At 35.4% G+C, this 19,493-nt stretch overlaps 2 protein-coding genes and 1 non-coding gene across 4 annotated transcripts; all 3 read right to left on the bottom strand.

Moving 5' to 3' along the window:
- LOC107626132 (glutathione S-transferase PARB) lies at positions 111 to 4,548 on the bottom strand. Of its 2 annotated transcripts, none has more exons than XM_016328926.2 (3): positions 4,214 to 4,548; positions 3,997 to 4,045; positions 111 to 740 (listed from the first exon to the last, which is right to left on the bottom strand). In XM_016328926.2, the coding sequence occupies exons 1-3, from the start codon at positions 4,361 to 4,363 to the stop codon at positions 289 to 291; spliced, it is 651 nt and encodes a 216-aa protein (XP_016184412.1). In that variant the 5' UTR covers positions 4,364 to 4,548; the 3' UTR covers positions 111 to 288. The 2 variants fall into 2 exon arrangements, with proteins under 2 accessions (XP_016184412.1, XP_016184411.1); XM_016328925.2 differs by lacking the exons at positions 3,997 to 4,045; positions 4,214 to 4,548 and adding exons at positions 1,063 to 1,111; positions 1,226 to 1,668.
- On the bottom strand, positions 10,096 to 12,026 carry LOC107626133 (glutathione S-transferase). Its single transcript, XM_016328927.2, has 3 exons — positions 11,791 to 12,026; positions 11,018 to 11,066; positions 10,096 to 10,757 (listed from the first exon to the last, which is right to left on the bottom strand). Exons 1-3 carry the CDS (start codon positions 11,938 to 11,940, stop codon positions 10,312 to 10,314), a joined length of 645 nt encoding a protein of 214 aa, XP_016184413.1. The 5' UTR covers positions 11,941 to 12,026; the 3' UTR covers positions 10,096 to 10,311.
- TRNAD-GUC lies at positions 19,422 to 19,493 on the bottom strand. Its single transcript has one exon. It is a non-coding gene; the product is annotated as a tRNA-Asp (tRNA).

Genomic DNA, 19,493 nt, shown 5'->3' with positions numbered 1-19,493 from the left:
TTAAATAAAACCCAAATTCGCAGCCTATAAAGATATCATAAAAATCCAAATAATAAAAATTGAGAATAAGTTACCAAAAAAAAAAAGCTTATAACTGATTTTGGCCGAACTTTTAAGGCAACATACCAAAATATCAATAATATATTGCACTTTAATTGATGTAAGACTTAAATTTGTGATAACATAATCTTTTATTATACTTTTATTTTCGATAACAGAAAATATGATGATATTATTTTCACAAACAAAACAAACCCTAATCTAGTGTCTTCCCGATTAATCTTTTACTTAATTTTTGAGCATGGCAATGACTTTTAACCAAGCTGGCCTAGCTGAGATATCAGCCACCCAAGCGCTGACACGTGGCAGCGGCTCGAACAACTTCTTGGCCGGCGTCATCATCAAGAAATGAAGGGTTGGAAGGTGATGAAGATCAGCCAAAGTGAAACATTCACCACCCAAGTACTTTGATTCAGAGAGCCTCTTTTCATAGATTCCAAGAACAACACTAAGCTTAGCTTCATTCTCTTCAACAACTTTTGGATTTGATGGTATCCCAAAGAAAAGTGGCATGAAATGAAGCTCTCTTGCAAGCTTTGCAGCTGGTTGTTCATATTGATGAGCTTCAACTTCAAGCCATAACCCAATTATTGCCATCTTCTTTGGATCATTCTTTCTTATTAGTTCAGTACCCTTTTCAGCATATGCATCTGCAATGTATTTTGTTATTGCCCTTGATTCTGTATTTGAACAAAAAGAAAAATCATTAGCTTCAACTTTCTATTACCATACAACAAAGATTTATTAACTGTATTCTAGTTCTAGTTCAATTCGCTTCTAACCCGACAAATCAACATAAATATGAGCATCATTTAAGGATTTATTGCTGATCAATGAATTACTGTATAGATAAAGCAGGATTTTGGATCCCATTTCTTATTTAAGTAGACAAAAAGATTAACCATTTGACCAATCCAAATTGGTTATTGTCGAGCATAAATTTGATACAATTAAATGTTTAGAAATTTATGTTTGACGTAATATTTGATGTTTCTTACTTACCAAAGAGCTTTAAGTCTCCGTCTTCAAATGCAGGAACTTGACCAAATGGCTACATCCATCACAGGAGGAAAAAATTAAAAACAGAAATTAGTGTAAAAATAAAAGTAAATTTTCATGGCAAGATATAGAATGAATTTGAGTTCCTTTTTGTGGAGGCACTTACATTAAGGGAAATGAAGGGTTCCTTTTTGTGTTCACCATTCATCATGTCAATATTAATAAACTGAAAATCAAGATCTTTTTCATACAAGACAGCAGTGACTCGCATGGCTGCCATTGAAAAAGGGTTTCCATGAACCTTCATTGTTGCCATAGATGCTCTGCTTTGCTCTGCTTCTGCTATGAGTAACTTATATCTTTTAAGAGTATATGTTATATGAAATTACGCCTCAGATTTGTTTCCATTATATAATATAATATAATTAAGTGGGAAACCCATTTTCCAGTTTACACCTAATTTTCTTTTCTTTTATAACAAGTTAGACCAAAAAAACTTTTACACATTTGAGAATTTGACCAGAGTGTTTGTGAACCAAAGACATTATAATAAGTCCATTCGTTGAGGCATTTGATGGACATTTTGTTCTGAAATTAATTATGTGGCTCCTATTATTTATAGCAACCTAAAAAATCCAAGCAAGTTTTCAACAACAGTGATTAGGACGGACTATATAATTAGATTCTAGATTGTTATTTATAGAGGCTTGTGTACTACTCAAAAAAAAAATTTTAAAATTTAAATTGATAAATATAAATATACAAAAAATCATTGTTTTTGGGTATATAGTAAATTTTTGTTGAGTTATATAGATAAAATAGTTATATTTAATAGTTTGAACTATCTATAATAACTACTTGTAGTTAATGTTTGAGAGGAGATAGAGATTTTTAATTAGTTGTAATTCATGAGTCAGATGGACACAATATTTTTGAACGATTTTGGCAATCAAATAAGTCAAATTTTAAGAAATAGAGAAAAGGACAAATAGATCTCTGACCTTTTGTCTTGCGGACATTTTTGTCCTTGAGTATTTGAAAATACTTTTAAATCCCCGACCTTCACAAATCTTGGACGGATGAGTCCCTCCATCCAATTGCCTCCGTCAGACTCAACGGAAAAGTCTGACGTGACTCCGTTCTGATGACGTGGCATGACGGATTGACACGTGGACTGCTAATTGGAAGGATACTTTCAAAAATTAGACAAATAAGTCCCTATACCTAAAAACTACGTCGTTTTGCTTTGGCCATAATTCTTAAATTGATTGCGTTTTTTCTGGAAGCTAGTGGTAAAGAGCTCTACCTGCATCAACTATGGCTGCTAATGGAGCATTATCAACGTCAAGTCAGGCGGTGCTCCACCTGACCCATTGACGATTGGATTTTTGACGGTTTAGAATTTCACAAATGAATTCTCGTTGCAAGTATAGTTTCTAAACCAATCACTAATCCTTTCATACAAAAATTTGTTTGTCACAAGTACACTGACTTTGCTTCTTTGACTTTTTATGCTTCTCTCCACTTGTATGCTTCCTTCCTTGCTTCCTTTGATCCATGCCTAGCCTATTTCAACCCTGGAATTACTAGTAAACACATCAAGGCATCTTATGAAATCAAACAGAAACTAGAATTCACCAAAATAAGGCTTTAAAAGTATGTTTTTACACTTAAGCACAATCATGGAAGAGATAACAAAACCATGCTAATTCTTAGGCTAAATGTGACAAAAGGTTATCAAAATGCTCTAAATTCAAGGCAAAACAAACCGTCAAATTGGGGTTTGTCACCCATGTCAAGGCAGCTTGAAAACAACACGTCCATCCTTAGTTTTAGGAACAATTAAGCTCATCCCCTCCGAAGAATAGTAATCAGGGAGTATGATATGTACACCATTGCTGGGAGCAATCATTTCTTGTGCCTTTTCGTTGGCCATTTTCCTTACACCGTCACAAAATAGGCCAGCCGCATTCACAACAACTTTTGCATATGTATCAAACTCTTCCCCTGAAGCATTAAGAATTTAACATATAAATATCAAACTATAAGTGACAATTTGATTATGATTTTCAAAAATAACTCACCAAACACCAGCAATATACATAATCGCCACATGACATTGAGTAATAGCTTCAGAGATAGAGATTAAAAAATTAGAATTAAATTAAGTCTTTATATTATGTTTGGTATAAAATATACAAAATTGAATTATGTCTTAATATTTTGTTTGATTCAAGATAAATATAAAAATAAAATAAAAATATTTATTAAAATACCTTTAGTTATTAAAAAATTTGATAAAGTTTTAGTCTCTATCTCCAAAAATTTCAGTCTCTTCTGTTTTTATTATCTAAAGATACTAAGGGCTCGTTTGGGAAGCATCAAAAGTAACTTTTTTAGCTTTTGACTTATGAAAAGTAGTAGTATTAATGTCTGGTGCAATTTTCAAAACCAAATTGCGACTTTCTAAGAAGCTATTTAGGATCTTATAGAGAAGTTAAAAAAATGACTTCTCTCATAATACTACTACTTTTTACTACATTTTTATAAAATAAACACTTTTAAAACTAAAAATCCAAATATAAAATAACTTATTTATAAACTATTTTTAATATAGTTATTTATTGTTTAAGCTATTTTTTTAAAAAGAGCTTAATTAAATTGTTTACCCAAATTGAGTCTAAAAAAACTAAAATTTTATATCTTAAGACTAAAATAATGTTAGTTTTAGCCTTTGATCACTACATACAATACTGAGTTTCAATTCTCCAATATCCGTCTTACGCTTAGTATCTAAAAACAAATACTAGGTTGATGTTTTGTCGAGTTTGATTCTAGGATTGGACTATAAAAACCTAATAAGACCAAAATGATGATTGTTATAATTAAAGTTAAATAAAAACCGTGTTAGAAGATTTCATATTTGATATTTCTTACCGAAGAGTTTCAAATCTCCATCTTCAAATGCTGGAACTTGACCAAATGGCTGGATCCATCATATACAGGGAAGAGCAAGAATGAATATCATTAAACAATAGATATGATAAAAATACGATTTTAGCACATAATGGATAAATTGACTATATTCATACTTTAAATCTAAGTAGATAAAAAAAAAAAAGCAAAAGAATGATAATCTTGTGGTGATGCTTACATTGAGAGAAAGAAAAGGCTCCTTTTTATGTTCACTATTCCTCATGTCAATAGTAACAAACTCAAAATCAAGCTCTTTCTCAAACAAGACAGCAGCAACTCGCATGGAGGCTGGTGACATAGGGTTTCCATGGAGTTTCATTGTAGCCATAGCTTCTTATTAGTGTGTAAGTAGAAGCAATTAAAGGGTATCTTTTAAGAGAATGTTATGTTATACATGAAATTAGGCCTATAATGATTTGTGTTCTTTATATAATGCGGCTACTTGTGATGGATTTCTTTTGTTGATGATTTTATATTTATTTATTTATTTACTTATTTTATCGAAGATATGGAATTTGTTGAGTTAGATAAAATCTAAAAAGTCAATGAATATGTTTCTTTGCATATGGAAAATTATTTACTTATAATAATATTGGATTTGGTAGCACAAATTGGTGGTTGAGTACATTTAACAACTACTTCTTTCTTTAATTATTTATCTTAAAGCTAACCGTGTTTTAATATTTGAAATTATGTAGAAAATAAAATTAGCCCTTTTAAGTGTTAACATTATTCATTTCGTAGTCAAAATTTGAACCAATTCTACAAAAATTCATACATATCATATTTTCATTTCTCAACTCGGTAAACACTTCTAAAAAAGTATTTACATATCATTATTAATCAAAATGACCTATTTTTACTTTTGAAATTTTAGTCAAGCAAGTAGACAAAACTTAAGCATATACCACTTCCAATGCTTTGTTTATATCGAAGTCATATATATAAAATCATTTATACTTTGATTCCTTATGGGCTACGGCAAAAACAAGACCAAATTAAAAGGCGGACAACAATATAAATATATATTTGAAAAAGATAATTTTTATTTGAGAAAGTATAAAGGAACAATACAAAGACCAAACAACATAAACAACCTAAAAAATTAATTAATTTTGAATTAATTATTAAAATAAAGTCAAATTTTCAATTAATTAGAGACTAGTGTAATCAATTTTTTAATTTGAATAATAAGCATAATCTCCTCTTAACATACCGTAATACCACGTTTTCATTTTATCTCAACTCTCTTACACTTTCGTCACTCACACCACCTTTCAACTTGGCAGTCCTCCCCTCTGCTGCTCAGCCCCTCCCCCCGGCAGTGCGCCGTTGCCGATTGTTAATGCTATCTCGCATTCTCTTCTCATAACGTCGATGTTGTAGGAGGCGAGCGACATGATTGCTCGCGCCACAGCCGTGGTTGTCACGCCACTCTTTTCTAGCGGCGTTGCTATGGAGTCGAGCCACCAAGCTGCCGCTACTGTCTCGCGATCCTAGGAGGCGTCGCTGTTGCTGTTTCGCGCCGTTCTCCTGTGCTCCTGCATCGCGCCACATATGTCCTCTCTCCGTCGCCGTTATTCTTCTTTTTTCGTTGTGATTTAGATTTTTTTTTAATATATTTTGGATGTTTTTTTTATTTAATTGAATATTTTTTTATTGTACAAAGATGTTTTTTCAGTATAGAATTACGGATATTTTTTTCTATGGATATTTCTTTTTATTGACGGTGACGGTGTGACAGGAGAGACGACGGCGGTAAAATGAATACAGTAAAAATAAAATTGAACGTATGTAAAAGTAAAAATAGATAACAAAAAAAATGAAACTCAAATTAAAAATAAAAATGAATAATTTCATTGGGATTTTTTTTTTATATTTAGTGAAGCTAAAATATAACATCTTGTTTACATTGTTCCCACTTATTATTGTTTACCTAACAAAATTATTTTTATTTTTGCTGTGTATGTAGGTTCATGATCGAGTCATGACATGAGTCCATTGTTTCCCTGCTATTTCTTTTACTTCTTTATTCAAGACTCGTCCACTATGGAATGCAGTGCGTTATTAATAATATATATATATATATTGATCAGATCGACAATTCTCAATTCTAAATATTATATCATGAACACTCTCACATTATATACTCATCATATATCCAATATTAAAGGATTTTATTATTTGCTCTAGGCCAAATTTTGAATCTAAATATAACATATTAAAAAGTACAAAATTTTGTCACTTAAATTAAACCTCAGCTATAATTAAAATATAGGGCAAAAAACTAGAATAAACCAAGGGAAGTTGCAAATTACCTAAATGAGCCAAAGTGAAATTCGTTTCTGCAATGAGCCAAACCCTATATTTATATAATTCGAACCAGTGTAGTTCGAACTCCATTCATGAGTAATTCGAACCAGGGTGGTTCGAATTACTAAGAGAGAAATTGATTCAAGTAAATCGAACCAGGGTGGTTCGAATTACAGGGGAGAAAACTGCAGCACATAATTCGAACCAAGCTGGTTCGAATTATATGGGGAGACGCTGGATGAAGTAATTCGAACCAGGGTGGTTCGAATTACACAAACCGAATTCGAACCAGTCCGGTTCGATTTAGTGGTAAACAGTGCAGTATATATATGGTTCTAAACGTAAGTTGCTCTCATAGAGGGTGTAAGATGGCTAGTGAGGAGAGTTTTATGGTTTTGGTTCACCACAGAGGATCCATTAAGAGGAAAACTCGCTCCGGTGTGAAGTTTACAGATAAGGATCCTCTCTGTATTGTCGTGAAACCAACGACGAGTTATGATGACCTTGTTAGATCTGTGCTGATGAAACTTGGTCTGGAAGGTGCGAAGCGAGTGAAGAAGTTTTTCTATCGCATTCCAATCACTGTCTTGCAGGATACCGTGAATACCGTGAACTTCACGATTGGTAGTGATGAGGACCTGCAAGTCATGTTTCTATGTCGGAGGCAGTTTCCCGAGGTGAGGACACCAGAGTTGTTGGCAAAGCTGGTTGATGTGGTATCCAGCTCAGGGGGTTCGAACCGGAATGCCACCATTGAAGCAGCAGCAGCCGGTTTGAGTTCCAGGCCTGCCGTTGCTTCTTCGTCCGTCCCTGTGTACGAGCCAGCGGTCCAACCAGTCGCCTCCCCGTCTTTTGCTGTTGATCTGAATGATGGAGTAGGCGACGTGGTAGGATCAGTTGATATTCTGCCGAACGCTTTACAGGGAGTTCCACCGGTTGGCGTCGGAGACGGAGTGTTAGGTGATGTAGAGGATGACGACGTCGAGCCGGATATGATTGAGGATGACAGCGGCGACGAGGTTGGAGCGACTGAGCCTGCATTGGCGGTCGGTGGTTCTAGTTCTGGCACACAGCAGTATCCACCACATTTTTCCTCTTTGGACCTGGATGCCATGAGGCAAGAGGGTGTTTCAAGGCACTCTGTTGGATTCGGAGCTAGAGATGCTGAAGGGACTGCTGGTTTGACAGAGTTCCAGGTTGGTCAGCAATTTCAGGATAAAGACGAGGCCCTGTTAAGTGTGAAGACTTACAGCATCCGGCGAGGGGTACAGTACAAGGTTGTGGAGTCTGATCATCGCCGTTATGTGGGCAAGTGTTCTGAGTTTGGGAATGGGTGCACATGGTTGATTCGACTGAGTCTGCGGAAGCGCAAGGGCATTTGGGAGGTCAAGCGGTACAATGGACCTCACACTTGTATGCCACGTCCTGGAGTGTGATCGTGCACTCTCCGAACGGCATATGAAACGTGTGCGTCTCCGGACGTCATCGCTCGACAAACGCACTGACAAGGGTCTCGTCCAACCGGAACCATCTATCGTTCAGCCTTGCAAGATGGTAAAGACCAGCCATCTGCAGGTACAGAACGTATCTGTCATCGAGGACCATGCCCTGCTGCCGCCGCATGCTCCTGATGCATCGCTGAGGCTGCGGAAGAAATGAACCGCATTATTAGGACCAACTTAATTACCAGTGACAAAGATAATCAACATGATAATTGATAAAGCAAAAAATCGTACCAAATATAAGCGCTTAAAATTCCATGAACGAGTACCACTTGCATAAACAACTAACATAAGAAACCAGCATAAACCACTGACATGAAAGATCTAACATTAAACAACCACAACTAAACCGCTAACATAAACTACTAACATAAACCACTAACATAAACCGTTAACTTAAACCACTTACATAAACCACATACATAAACCGCTAACATAAACCGCTAACATAAACCGCTAACATAAACCACTAACATAAACCACTAACATAAACCACTAACATAAACCACCAACTAAACCACCATCTAAACCGCATGCAAAACCACTAACATAAACCACTAACATAAACCACCATCTAACCCGCATGCAAAACCACTAACTCACATGTACCGGTAGAACAAACTTATATCCGTACTAACCTCCTCGTTGATGACCCCAGCTATATGGGCGACTCCGTCCAAGCGATATAACCGTGCCGGATCGTCCCCCATCAGCAGAGTATTCCGTTCAGGTCTTTGTCGGAGAGAATCTGGGTCGTTTTTTCTGAGATTTGGTGGGGTAGGAGAAGCTGAGAATGGTTCAAATGAGGCTTATTCGAACTCCTTATATAGCCCAATCACTAGTAATTCGAACCAGGGTGGTTCGAATTACTAAGAACGCAGCTTAAGTGTAATTCGAACCAGGGTGGTTCGAATTACTTGAAGACCCTAACTTACCTATAATTCGAACTAGGGTGGTTCGAATTACATGCGTTGCTAGTTCGAACCAGCCTAGTTCGATTTACCAACAATTCTTTCTTCCTAATTCGAACTGGCCTGGTTCGATTTATTCCTAAATGCAGTTCGAACTAGCCTGGTTCGAATTACATTAAAATACTATTTGGCTTATTGCTGAATCGATTTTCCTTTTGGCTCATATACGTAAATTTGAAGTGATGTTGGCTTATTATGGTGTTTTGCCCTAAAATATATATACTATGCTCATGTCGTAGGTTAATGAATCTTTTCATATCCAAACAACTATTCCTTTATATTCTCTTTTTGAAAAAATAATTAATTTTGAAAAATTAAAGTTAGATATATACTAAAAGTCAATATATATTCTGTATATGATTTTTTTTAATATATATTGTTTACTTAATAGTAATTATGTTAAAAGTTAAAACAAAAAAAGTAAGGAGCGAGTGCGGTTTATGTCTAAGGCTCTAAGCCAAGGCCTCCTCTATCTAATAAAGCTAATTTAGCTTGAAGTGATGATTGTTGTTGTAAATTAGGACATCTATCTACCCATCTTAATTTAGTTATAAAAATCCAGCTGCTTTTCTTTGGTGTAATTGATTAAAACGGTTTTTCGTACCCTTTTTTAAAAATTTAAATAAAAAATACATAATAATTATATATGTATATATTTTTTTATACAAAATTCTACCTAAATTTTAATATTAGAATAACCATCCATACATCTAGTGAAATGAACATATGATATATCTATTGTTCACATTGTTTAATATTTTCATTATCTACCTATACTTTTTATATATCTAACAAAAATTAATGACTAATTTCTAAGGCCATTAAAATTTACATAAGGACAGATAAGATGCTGATAATGATAGTTATATATAGGTTATGGTTATTCCTAAAAATGCATTTCTACATCAATTTTTTCCTTTTTATAATTCGGCTTTGTTTAGTTGAAAGTAAAGAAATAAAGAAAAAGGAAATAGAAATGAAAAAAAAAAAAAAGAAAAAAAATTGAATAAATTTTTTTTATATGTTTGAATGAAAAAAAAATATATAATATTATGAAAAGATAATTTTATCTTTATATAATTTAAAATATATTAAAAAATAGAAGATACTATTAAAATATTAATACCAAATGCTTTTTCCTTCCATTTTTTTATCGAATGTTAAAAGAAAAAAATTAAATAAATCTCGCCTACTTTTTCACACCGTTCATTCTTTCAAAGAAAAAATAATAACTATTTTCTTTTCAATTTCTTTCACTCCCTTTAACAACAACAGATTTTAAAGCAGAGGATCAACAAAAGTTAATCCAAAACTTGGTACATGAATCACAAAACCCCATAATGTCCAATCTTCTCAACAGAAATTGAGAATCCGAGCAACATATATAGGACTTTCTAGCACTAAATTATTTTGGTCACACACACAAACTTTATTCTCAGAGAAAACATACCCAAATCAAACAACACTAACAACTCAAATTAATTAACTAATTAATTGAGCATGTCAGTGACCTTAGACCAAGCTGGTCTAGCTGTAATATCAGCCACCCAAGCACTGACACGTGGCAGAGGCTCAATCAGCTTCTTCACCTGTGTTAACATCAAGAAATGAAGGGTTGGAAGGTGATGAAGATCAGCCAAAGTGAAACATTCACCACCCAAATACTTTGTCTCAGAGAGCCTCTTCTCATATATTCCAAGAACACTACTAAGCTTTGATTCATTCTCTTCAACAACTTTTGGGTCTGTTGGGATGCCAAAGAGTGGCTTAACATGAAGCTCCCATATAAGCTTCGGAGCTACTTGATCATATTGTTGAGCTTCAACTTCAAGCCATAGAGTGATTATAGCCATCTTCTTTGAATCATTGGTTACTATTAGCTGAGTCCCCTTATCAGCATATTCATGTGCAATGTATTTTGTTATTTCCCTTGATTCTGCATATATATCTCAATTTGGTTACTTTAATTTCAATGAGTAAAATTAAATTATTTTTAAAATTTTTTATTTTATTTTTATTTTATCCAGATTAAACATACTCTTAATGTTTTAATGAGTTTGATTCTAGTATTAGACTATAACAATTGTTCCCAAGTTTATCATGATGAAAAATAATTTAGTAAGACCAAAATGATTGTTATAATTAAAGTATAATCACAACTTTGTGTTAGAAGATTTAATATTTGATATTTCTTACCAAAGAGCTTCAAGTCTCCATCTTCAAATGCTGGAACTTGACCAAATGGCTGCATCCATCATGTACAGGGAAGAGCAAGAATAAATATCAATTAAACTATGATATAGTAAAAATAAAATTTTAGCATATTTGTTCTGGCTTTAAATCTCAATAGACCAGATGATTTTAACAGAAAATTTAAAATTTGGATAGTATACATTTTTTTTTGTCATATATCTCCTAACCCAGCATGCTAATGACTAATTGGTTACAGATCTGAACTTTATTTGTTTAAACGAACAAAAGAACTGATGATCACTCAAATAACTCAAGTTAGTTGTATAAATAATTTATTGGGTAAAATATATTTTTTGTCTCTGAAGTTTGATTAAAATTTCAAAAATATCCATAAGTTTTATTTTGTTTCGATTTTGTTCCAAAAGTTTTTGATTTGCATCAAATATACTCCTGACGGCTAATTTTTCAAAGAATTTAAGACCAATTCAACAACAATTTCATAAGAACAACCCTCAACACAAACAAATCAAGCATAATTTTAATGCATTATTGTTAAATTAGTCTTAAATTTTTTGAAAATTTAACCGTCGATGGTATATTTGATGCAAATCGAAAATTTTTAGGACAAAATTGAAATAAAATAAAATTTAGGAGTATTTTTGAAACTTTTGCCAAACTTTAGAGACAAAAAGTATACTTTACCCTAATTTATTATAGTAAAGTGATGCTTTTGTCAACTACCAGAAGAATGATAATATAATTGTGGTGATGCTTACATTTAGAGAAAGAAAATGCTCCTTTTTATGTTCACCATTCTTCATGTCAATAGTAACAAACTCAAAGTCAAGCTCTTTCTCATACAAGACAGCAGCCACTCGCATGGAGTTTGGTGACATAGGGTTTCCATGGAGTTTCATTGCTGCCATAGCCTCTTATTAGTGTATGTGTAAGTAGAAGCAAATAAAGGGTATCTTTTAAGAGAATGTTATGTTATATATGAAATTAGGCCTATGACTATTTGTGTTCTTTATATAATGCGGCTACTTGTGATGGATTTTTTTGTTGATGATTTTATATTTATTCATTTATTTTGTGGAAGATATGGGATTTGTGGAGTTAGATAAAAAGTCACGAGTTTGTTTTTTTGCACATGGAAAATTATCTACTTATATCATTGGATTTGGTAGCACAAATTGGTTGTTGATTGAGTACATTCAACAACGAACTACTTTTTTTTTGTTTAATTATTTATCTTAAAGCTAATCGTATTTTAATATTTGAAATTATGTAGAAAATATAATTATCCCTTTTAAGTTTTAACATTATTCATTTCGTAATCAAATTTTGAACTTAAAAATACTGAGAAATATACCACTTCCAATGCATTGTTTATATCGAAGTCATATATATAAAATCATTTATACTTTGACTCCTTACAGCAAAAACAAGACCAAAAGGCAGACAACAATATATATGCGTGTGTGTGTAAAAGATTATCTTTATTTTTGCGTCATGAGTCATGAGTCCATCCTTCTCTTTTCCCTGCTATTTCTTTTACTTTATTCAAGCCTCCTCCACTACCCAATGGAGTGCGTTATTATCAATTAGTATATACTATGCTCATGTGGTATTTTCTTTTTTTAAACCAAAGAAGCTCAACATTAAAGTAGAGTGAAAGAAAATAGAAAACCAAAAAGATAAAAACAACATCTATTGTAATCATTTAGTGATTTTTCAGACTAATAATTTATTCCATCTATTATCTTTAACATTGTCATTAACAACAAAGGAGATTCTCACACCTCCACTTCTTGTAGTTACATAGAGACATATTGAAGATTTTTTCAGTACCTACACCAGTATTTTGAAACAACTTCCTGTTCCTTTTCAACCAGACGTTCCAAACAACTGCGAAGAAGCTGATAAACCACTTCTTGCGCTCCTCCTTTCTTGTTGTAGTACCTGTCCAACTTTGAAAGTGTTCCTTTAACGTACCTGGATAGGACCATTGTCTACCAAAATCACATAGTCAAGCACACCACACCTGCCAAGTAAATTCACAGCCAAGAAATAAGTGGTGAATATATTCTACATCCTTATTACATAATACATACAAATTATAATTCTGATCAATAATTTCAAGTCGACACAGCCTTTCTTTTGTATTTACCCTGCCTATCAAGACAAACCAGGCAAGCAGCTCTACTCTTGGAGGGATCAATCCTTTCCAAATAGTTTTAGTGAAGTTATAACTTGTTACGTCATCCAGAAGCGTTTCTTCCTGTAGCATCTGCACAAAAGAGTTAGTAGAAAAAATACCTTACTTGTCAAACTTCCAGACAACTCTATCCTCTTTGTCAAAGGCTAGTTTGACCGGCCTCAAAGTCTCGTGTAATTGATTCACAAGTTTCAACTCTCATTGCAATAGTTCTCGCCTCCATTGGAAGTTCCATATCCACTCTAACCCATCCCAGAACCCACAAACCCCTATGACAGAGCCTTTTTGAATTGAAACCGAGAAGAGCCTTGAGAATCTATCCTTAAGAGGACCACAACTTAGCCAGTTATCTTCCCAAAAAACGAGTTCTTCTACCATCACCAACCTCCATGGACAAGCCATTTATCATCTTCTCTCTTATATGTTGCTCCTTGATCTGTATTTGGCAGATATCCTTCCATAGACCCCCTCTAGTAGGTAGAGCCTGGGTGGACAAAAGCTCATTAGGGGAGAGATTATTACAAGAGCATATCACCTTCTTCCAAAACGGACACTCCTCCTTAGCAAACATCCACCACCACTTGAACAAGAGTGCTGTGTTACGAACCATCGCATTTCCAACTCCTAATCCCCCTAGCTTTTTTGGAGCTTGGACCACTTCCCATTTGACCAAAGTCATACCATTCCTATCATCCTCCTTACTCCACAAGAATCTTTTCTGTAACGAAATCAGTTTATCTGCAACGGCTTTCGGCATCTTATATAAGCTTAGATAATAAACCGGCAAGCTATTTAATACTGCTTTGATGAGCACCAACTTCCCCGCTTTGTTGAGAATCTTCGATTTCCACAAGTTGAGCTTCTCCTCCACTTTGTCAATAATTGGCTTCCACGTCTTGACCAACCTCGGATTAGCTCCCAAAGGAATTTCAAGGTATCTGACCGGAAGAGTAGCTTCCTTGCACCCCAATAAGCTACACATACTTCGAATCTACTGTTGCTCACAATTGATTAGGACCAGGTTGTATTTGTCAAAATTGATACTTAACCCCAACATCAACTCGAAGCATCGTAAGAGTCTCTTGTAATTCTTAATAGTCTCCTCCTCCGACGGACAGAATAACACAAACTGGAGATGCGACAATTCTATATTATCTCTCCTAACAAATAAAGGGGCTATCCGGCCGTTTCTAACTACCTCACCAATCATTCTATGTAGGACATCAACAACGAGTACAAACAAGAATGGAGATAGGGGATCACCTTGTCTCAGACCTCTTTCCATCTTGAATGGCTTTGTTGGTGAATCGTTTATCAACACTGACATAGAAGTAGTGTCTATACACTCTATAACCCACGCCCTTCACCTTCGCCCAAATCCCATCTCTTGTAAAACAATGTCCACAAAGCTCCACTTGACCTTGTCGTAAGCCTTTTGAAAGTCCAGTTTAATTATTACCGCTTCATTTTTTCTCATTTTAAGCCATTGTACAGTTTCACATGCAATAAGAGTCTCATCATGTATTTTCCGACCTTTAACAAACGCACTCTGGGTCTCTCCAACCAGGCCTAGCATGACTGATCTCATCCTCCTAACCAATACCTTAGAAATCACCTTATACACACAACTCACCATACTAATTGGTCGAAGGTCTTTAATCTCCTTATCCCCAATGAAATTTGGCGCTAATGCAACCTGTGTGATATTAGAATCTGTTGGTAACCTGGAAGTCTGAAAGAACCCGAGCACAGCTGCCGTGAACTCAGCCCCAATCTCATCCCAGCACTTCTTGATAAAATTCATGTTGTACCCATCGCTTCTAGGCGCCCTCGATGATTCACAGTCCCACACTACATCTCTGATCTCCTCAGCTGACGGCAGCACCTCTAAAGTCACAGCGTCCTCCTCAATTATTCTATCTACCAGTCCATCCCGAAAACCCACCATAGGAGACACCTCTTGATGATATAACTTCTTGTAAAACTCTCTAATAGATACTTTTATTCTTGCTTGATTTCTTACTAACCTTCCATCAATTACCAACGCATCAATCCTGTTATTCCTCCTTCTTGCTGAAACTATGTTGTGGAAGTACCTGGTGTTTTTGTCCATCTCCTTCACGAGTCGGGATCGTGACATCTGTTTCCAGTGCAATTCTTTTCTCACATACCACTTTTGACAACAAGTCACTAATGCCTTCCTTCTTGCCTCCATCGTTCCATCATACACCCCATTGGTAACCATGTCATCGATCTTCTTGATCTCTTCCTCAAACTTCATAATCTTCTTATCCATGTCGCCAAAGTTGTCTATGTGCCATCTCCCCAGTGAAACCGTTAAGGCCTTCAATTTATCTGTGAACTGCATCTCCCCTAGCCCCTTCCATTCCTCTTTAACCAGTCTTAGAAAATCTGTGTGTGTAAATCATGAGTCAAGGCTCCGGAATGGTCTTAGTCCATATCTCAACCTTGTATCTTCCACTATCAATGGGCAATGATCTGACAGGCCCCTTGGTCCTCCTCTCAAGCGAATTTCTGGAAACTCCTCAACCCATTCCAGACTAAGCAGAACTCTATCAATCCGACTGCATGAACGACCTTTGAACCAGGTAAACTTTCAGTCATTAAGCGGTAAGTCCACCAGATGCATATCATGTATCCAATTCTTGAATTCTTCAGCAGATGCTGTTAAGCTAGTAGCACCTTTTCTTTCCTCTACCTAAACAATCTCATTAAAGTCTCCCATGAAGCAACAAGGAACCTGGCATAAGCCAGCTGTATAGCTCAACTCTTCCCACACAACAAGTTTCTCATCTCTAGTATGAGCACCATAAACCAGGAAAAAAAGCCCAGTTAAAGTTATACTATAATATAGCCCCTTCCACACACAACCACCTCTCTCTTTTATAACAATTACTCATTTTAAAAATTATTTCATCCCATATTAACAATAAACCACCAGATGCACCCTTAGATTCAACAGATTCCCAACCAGCACTATCACATCCCCAAATTCTAGCTACATCAAACTTCGTCACTATATGCCTTTTAGTCTCAATCAAACCTAACATATTCAATCTAAATCTTTGCTTTAGGTCCTTAATTATTCTCAACTTTTCATCCCCCTCAAACTCCTAACATTCCACGAACTAAAGATCATTTTAAAAGATTGTTACACACCTTATTATTATTCTTAGGTCTGCAACATCTTGCTTTCGCCTTTTGTTTCGCCTGCCTTTTTTCTGAGCAATTTCTTCATTTTGAACTTAGAGAATAGCCATGATATCATCTTTTTTGTCGTACAACACTGCACCGGATTCCACTGCTAGTTCCCACGCTCTCCTATTTTCCAGCATTTGCTCCTCCAAGGTTGAACTCTGATTGTCACCAAATTCCTCGTCATTTTCATATCCGTGTTTTTCCCTTTGAGTATCTCTGATTCCCTCCCCATCCTGCACCAACATCCTCCTACATACTGTCGATCCGCCATGTCCATTTCCAGCATCATCAACCTCAAAATCCTTATCTGGCCGGCTTCTATCTTCGGCTTCACTTACAGCGTTCATCTCCTCTTCTGAATCATTTTTCCCATCAATATTCCCAAAATTTCCGTCGTCACTATGCTCCCCATCACCACCATTTTTACCTATGACAGCATCCGCCGAGACCCCACTGTTTTTAGCCGCCTCACCCCCTGAAAGCCTTCCTTCCTCCAGCACCGCCTGTGTCGTCACTACTCCGATGTTCCCAATCAACACCGCACCGCCACATCTGCCATTCATTGACGTCCCTATCACAGACCCACCTTTCTCCACCACCCCACGGACCTCGAGGCCATGACATTCACAGATCAGCCCTCGCCCTTCTCCCATTTGCTGTGTTCGTGCCGCAAGGGAAGCTGCATCACCTCCATCTCCATGCGCATTGCGCGTTGTTTTTGCGTTCTGATCGGGTCGGCTTTCCCTTAGGGGGTTGCACTCCACCCGACCCGGTTGACCACCTCCCAGCTGACCTGATCCAGCACCCCCAGCTTTGTTCCAGCTGAATGACTTGGGCCCGGCATCAACGTGAAGCCCATATGAGGATTACTAACAGTTTTGGACCCTGTTCTCCTAGTGTTAGTGTTTATTATTCTCCCCTTTTTGGCCTCCCCTTACAGCCCACAATTCAAATTGCCCAAAGTCCATGATATAGTTTTATCTGAATCATCTTCATTACTTATAATGGCTTCTCCCACCAAATCAGCACTCCCTTCATTATCATCATTATTTGATTTGTATGTTACCAAATTAAGATGATTTTGCTTTCAATTTTCATTAATCCACTCGTTCAAAATACTTTCTGGAATTACCATCATGTCTGTCGCTTCTTCACCATCCCGCGCCACTGTCGTTAGTAGTTCTGCCGCCTGGTCTACGCATTCTGGAAGAGTTGTTCGCCCCACCGATCTGACAGCCGCACCTGTATAGTTACACGCAGCACTTGTCCTTCGTTGGTCGCAGTTTGTATCACCATCATCATTATTATCCAGCTTACAATCTATTCCATATGTTTCGCGCCCCACCTCTTTCACCAATACATCGAATCCGTTGATGCCTATTGTGATATGAATCCATTCGTTTATTACGTCCATAACACATGTATCAATTTTCACTCATCCAACACTGAAGTAATTGCACGATTCCGTCATCGTATCGCACCCAATTACTTCACCTCATTGACTTCCTATGGTTTTGAACGTTTCCACGGACCAGGCATGCAGCGGTACTCCAAATCATTCTAACCACACTCTCTGGTTTCACTTTGTTCCGATTCTTCCCATCTCCACACGCTATGAAAAAATTGTAGAAGGCTATTTATTTTAAAAGTGTATGTCTCTTCAGCGCTTAACACACTATCAAAGGTCAGTAAAGCTTTCTATGCACCTAGTTCTCGTACTTGAGTAACTTGATGCAGATTTTTCGCAATCTGATCTTTCAACGAGTTAAAATTCATAACAGTTGTTGTCCCTCCCACAAGACTTTTACATACGATTTTTTTTTTAATTTTTTTGACACTTTATTTGGATAAACAATGAAAAGTGAAAAAAAAAAGAGAAAAAAAAAATAGATTATTTTATGTTTTGTTTTTAGATAAAGAAAAAATAGATAAAAAAAAATAAAAAAAGTTATAATAAAAAAATTATTAATACCCTTAAATTTTTTATTTTTTTATTGATCAAATGGTGAATTAGTAATTTACTATTATTTACATATTTTTCTTTTATTTTGATCTCATCTTTAAGAAAAAAATTTTTGGTGAGTTTCACTTTTTGTTTACTTAATTTTTCTTTCTCATTCAAACAACAAAAAACTCATATTTTTATTCATTTTCTTTCTTTTTATAATCTCTTAATCCAAATAATTGTGAATGAAACATAAGAATTCTAATACCATTTAACTTCTTTTAAAAATTAAACAAATAAAAAAGGTATATAAATAATTATATATCTAACAAAAATTAACAACTAATTTCTAAGGCCATTAAAATTTACATTGACAGCTGTATGCATCTCTATTCTCTACATGAATCTCTTCACACTTCTGGTCTAATTATGTAATGTCATGAACGCGTGATCGTCCATTGGTCCTCTTCATTATTCAATGGCAACAGCAATGATGATATTAGCCTCTCTCGTCTTCTTGTGGGTGTCATCGCATCAATTACAAGTCTCATGCCCATCACACAAGGTCCCTAGTCTCTACCCTAACACTTCTAAGCTGCTTGTCATTCGAGTTTATCACGAAACAATTATGTTTGTATTAGTATTAATTTTTGTGTAATTTTTTTGTATATTATTTTTTTTTAGTATATACGATCAATTTTTTATTTTCATGTATAGAAATAATTTATACAAAACTAATACATAAAAATTAAACAGTACAATTTCTTGAAGGTTTTTTTTTTTTTGGGGGGGCAACATACACAATATCTTGCAGTTTAAGGTAGGGTCGCTTAACAACAGACCAAACTTCTTTGTTTAGATGAAGCCGAATATTAAAGTAAGGTATCTTCTTATTGGGCTCAGAAATAGAGCAGAGATCAATTTAAAATGAAATGGGTTCATTTGGGCCGACTGAATAGAACGGAAAAAGCATTTCAAAATTAAAAATAATAAAAGGTCAACCAAACAAAAAATTTTAAAAACAACGCCGTTGCCGGGGATCGAACCCGGGTCACCCGCGTGACAGGCGGGAATACTCACCACTATACTACAACGAC

This window comes from Arachis ipaensis, chromosome B02, assembly GCF_000816755.2.
Source record: "Arachis ipaensis cultivar K30076 chromosome B02, Araip1.1, whole genome shotgun sequence".
NCBI classification, from domain to species: Eukaryota; Viridiplantae; Streptophyta; class Magnoliopsida; order Fabales; family Fabaceae; genus Arachis; species Arachis ipaensis.
This window is presented reverse-complemented; position numbering and strand designations above follow the sequence as displayed.

Coding starts and splice junctions, on each gene's coding strand:
- LOC107626132 (XM_016328926.2), bottom strand. CDS start 4,363: ATGGCTACAATGAAACTCCATGGAAACCCTATGTCACCAGCCTCCATG. Junction 4,046..4,213: donor AGCCTTTTCTTTCTCTCAAT/GTAAGCATCACC, acceptor TGATGGATCCAG/CCATTTGGTCAAGTTCCAGC. Junction 741..3,996: donor TGGAGATTTGAAACTCTTCG/GTAAGAAATATC, acceptor GTTCAAATACAG/AATCAAGGGCAATAACAAAA.
- LOC107626133 (XM_016328927.2), bottom strand. CDS start 11,940: ATGGCAGCAATGAAACTCCATGGAAACCCTATGTCACCAAACTCCATG. Junction 11,067..11,790: donor AGCATTTTCTTTCTCTAAAT/GTAAGCATCACC, acceptor TGATGGATGCAG/CCATTTGGTCAAGTTCCAGC. Junction 10,758..11,017: donor TGGAGACTTGAAGCTCTTTG/GTAAGAAATATC, acceptor ATATATATGCAG/AATCAAGGGAAATAACAAAA.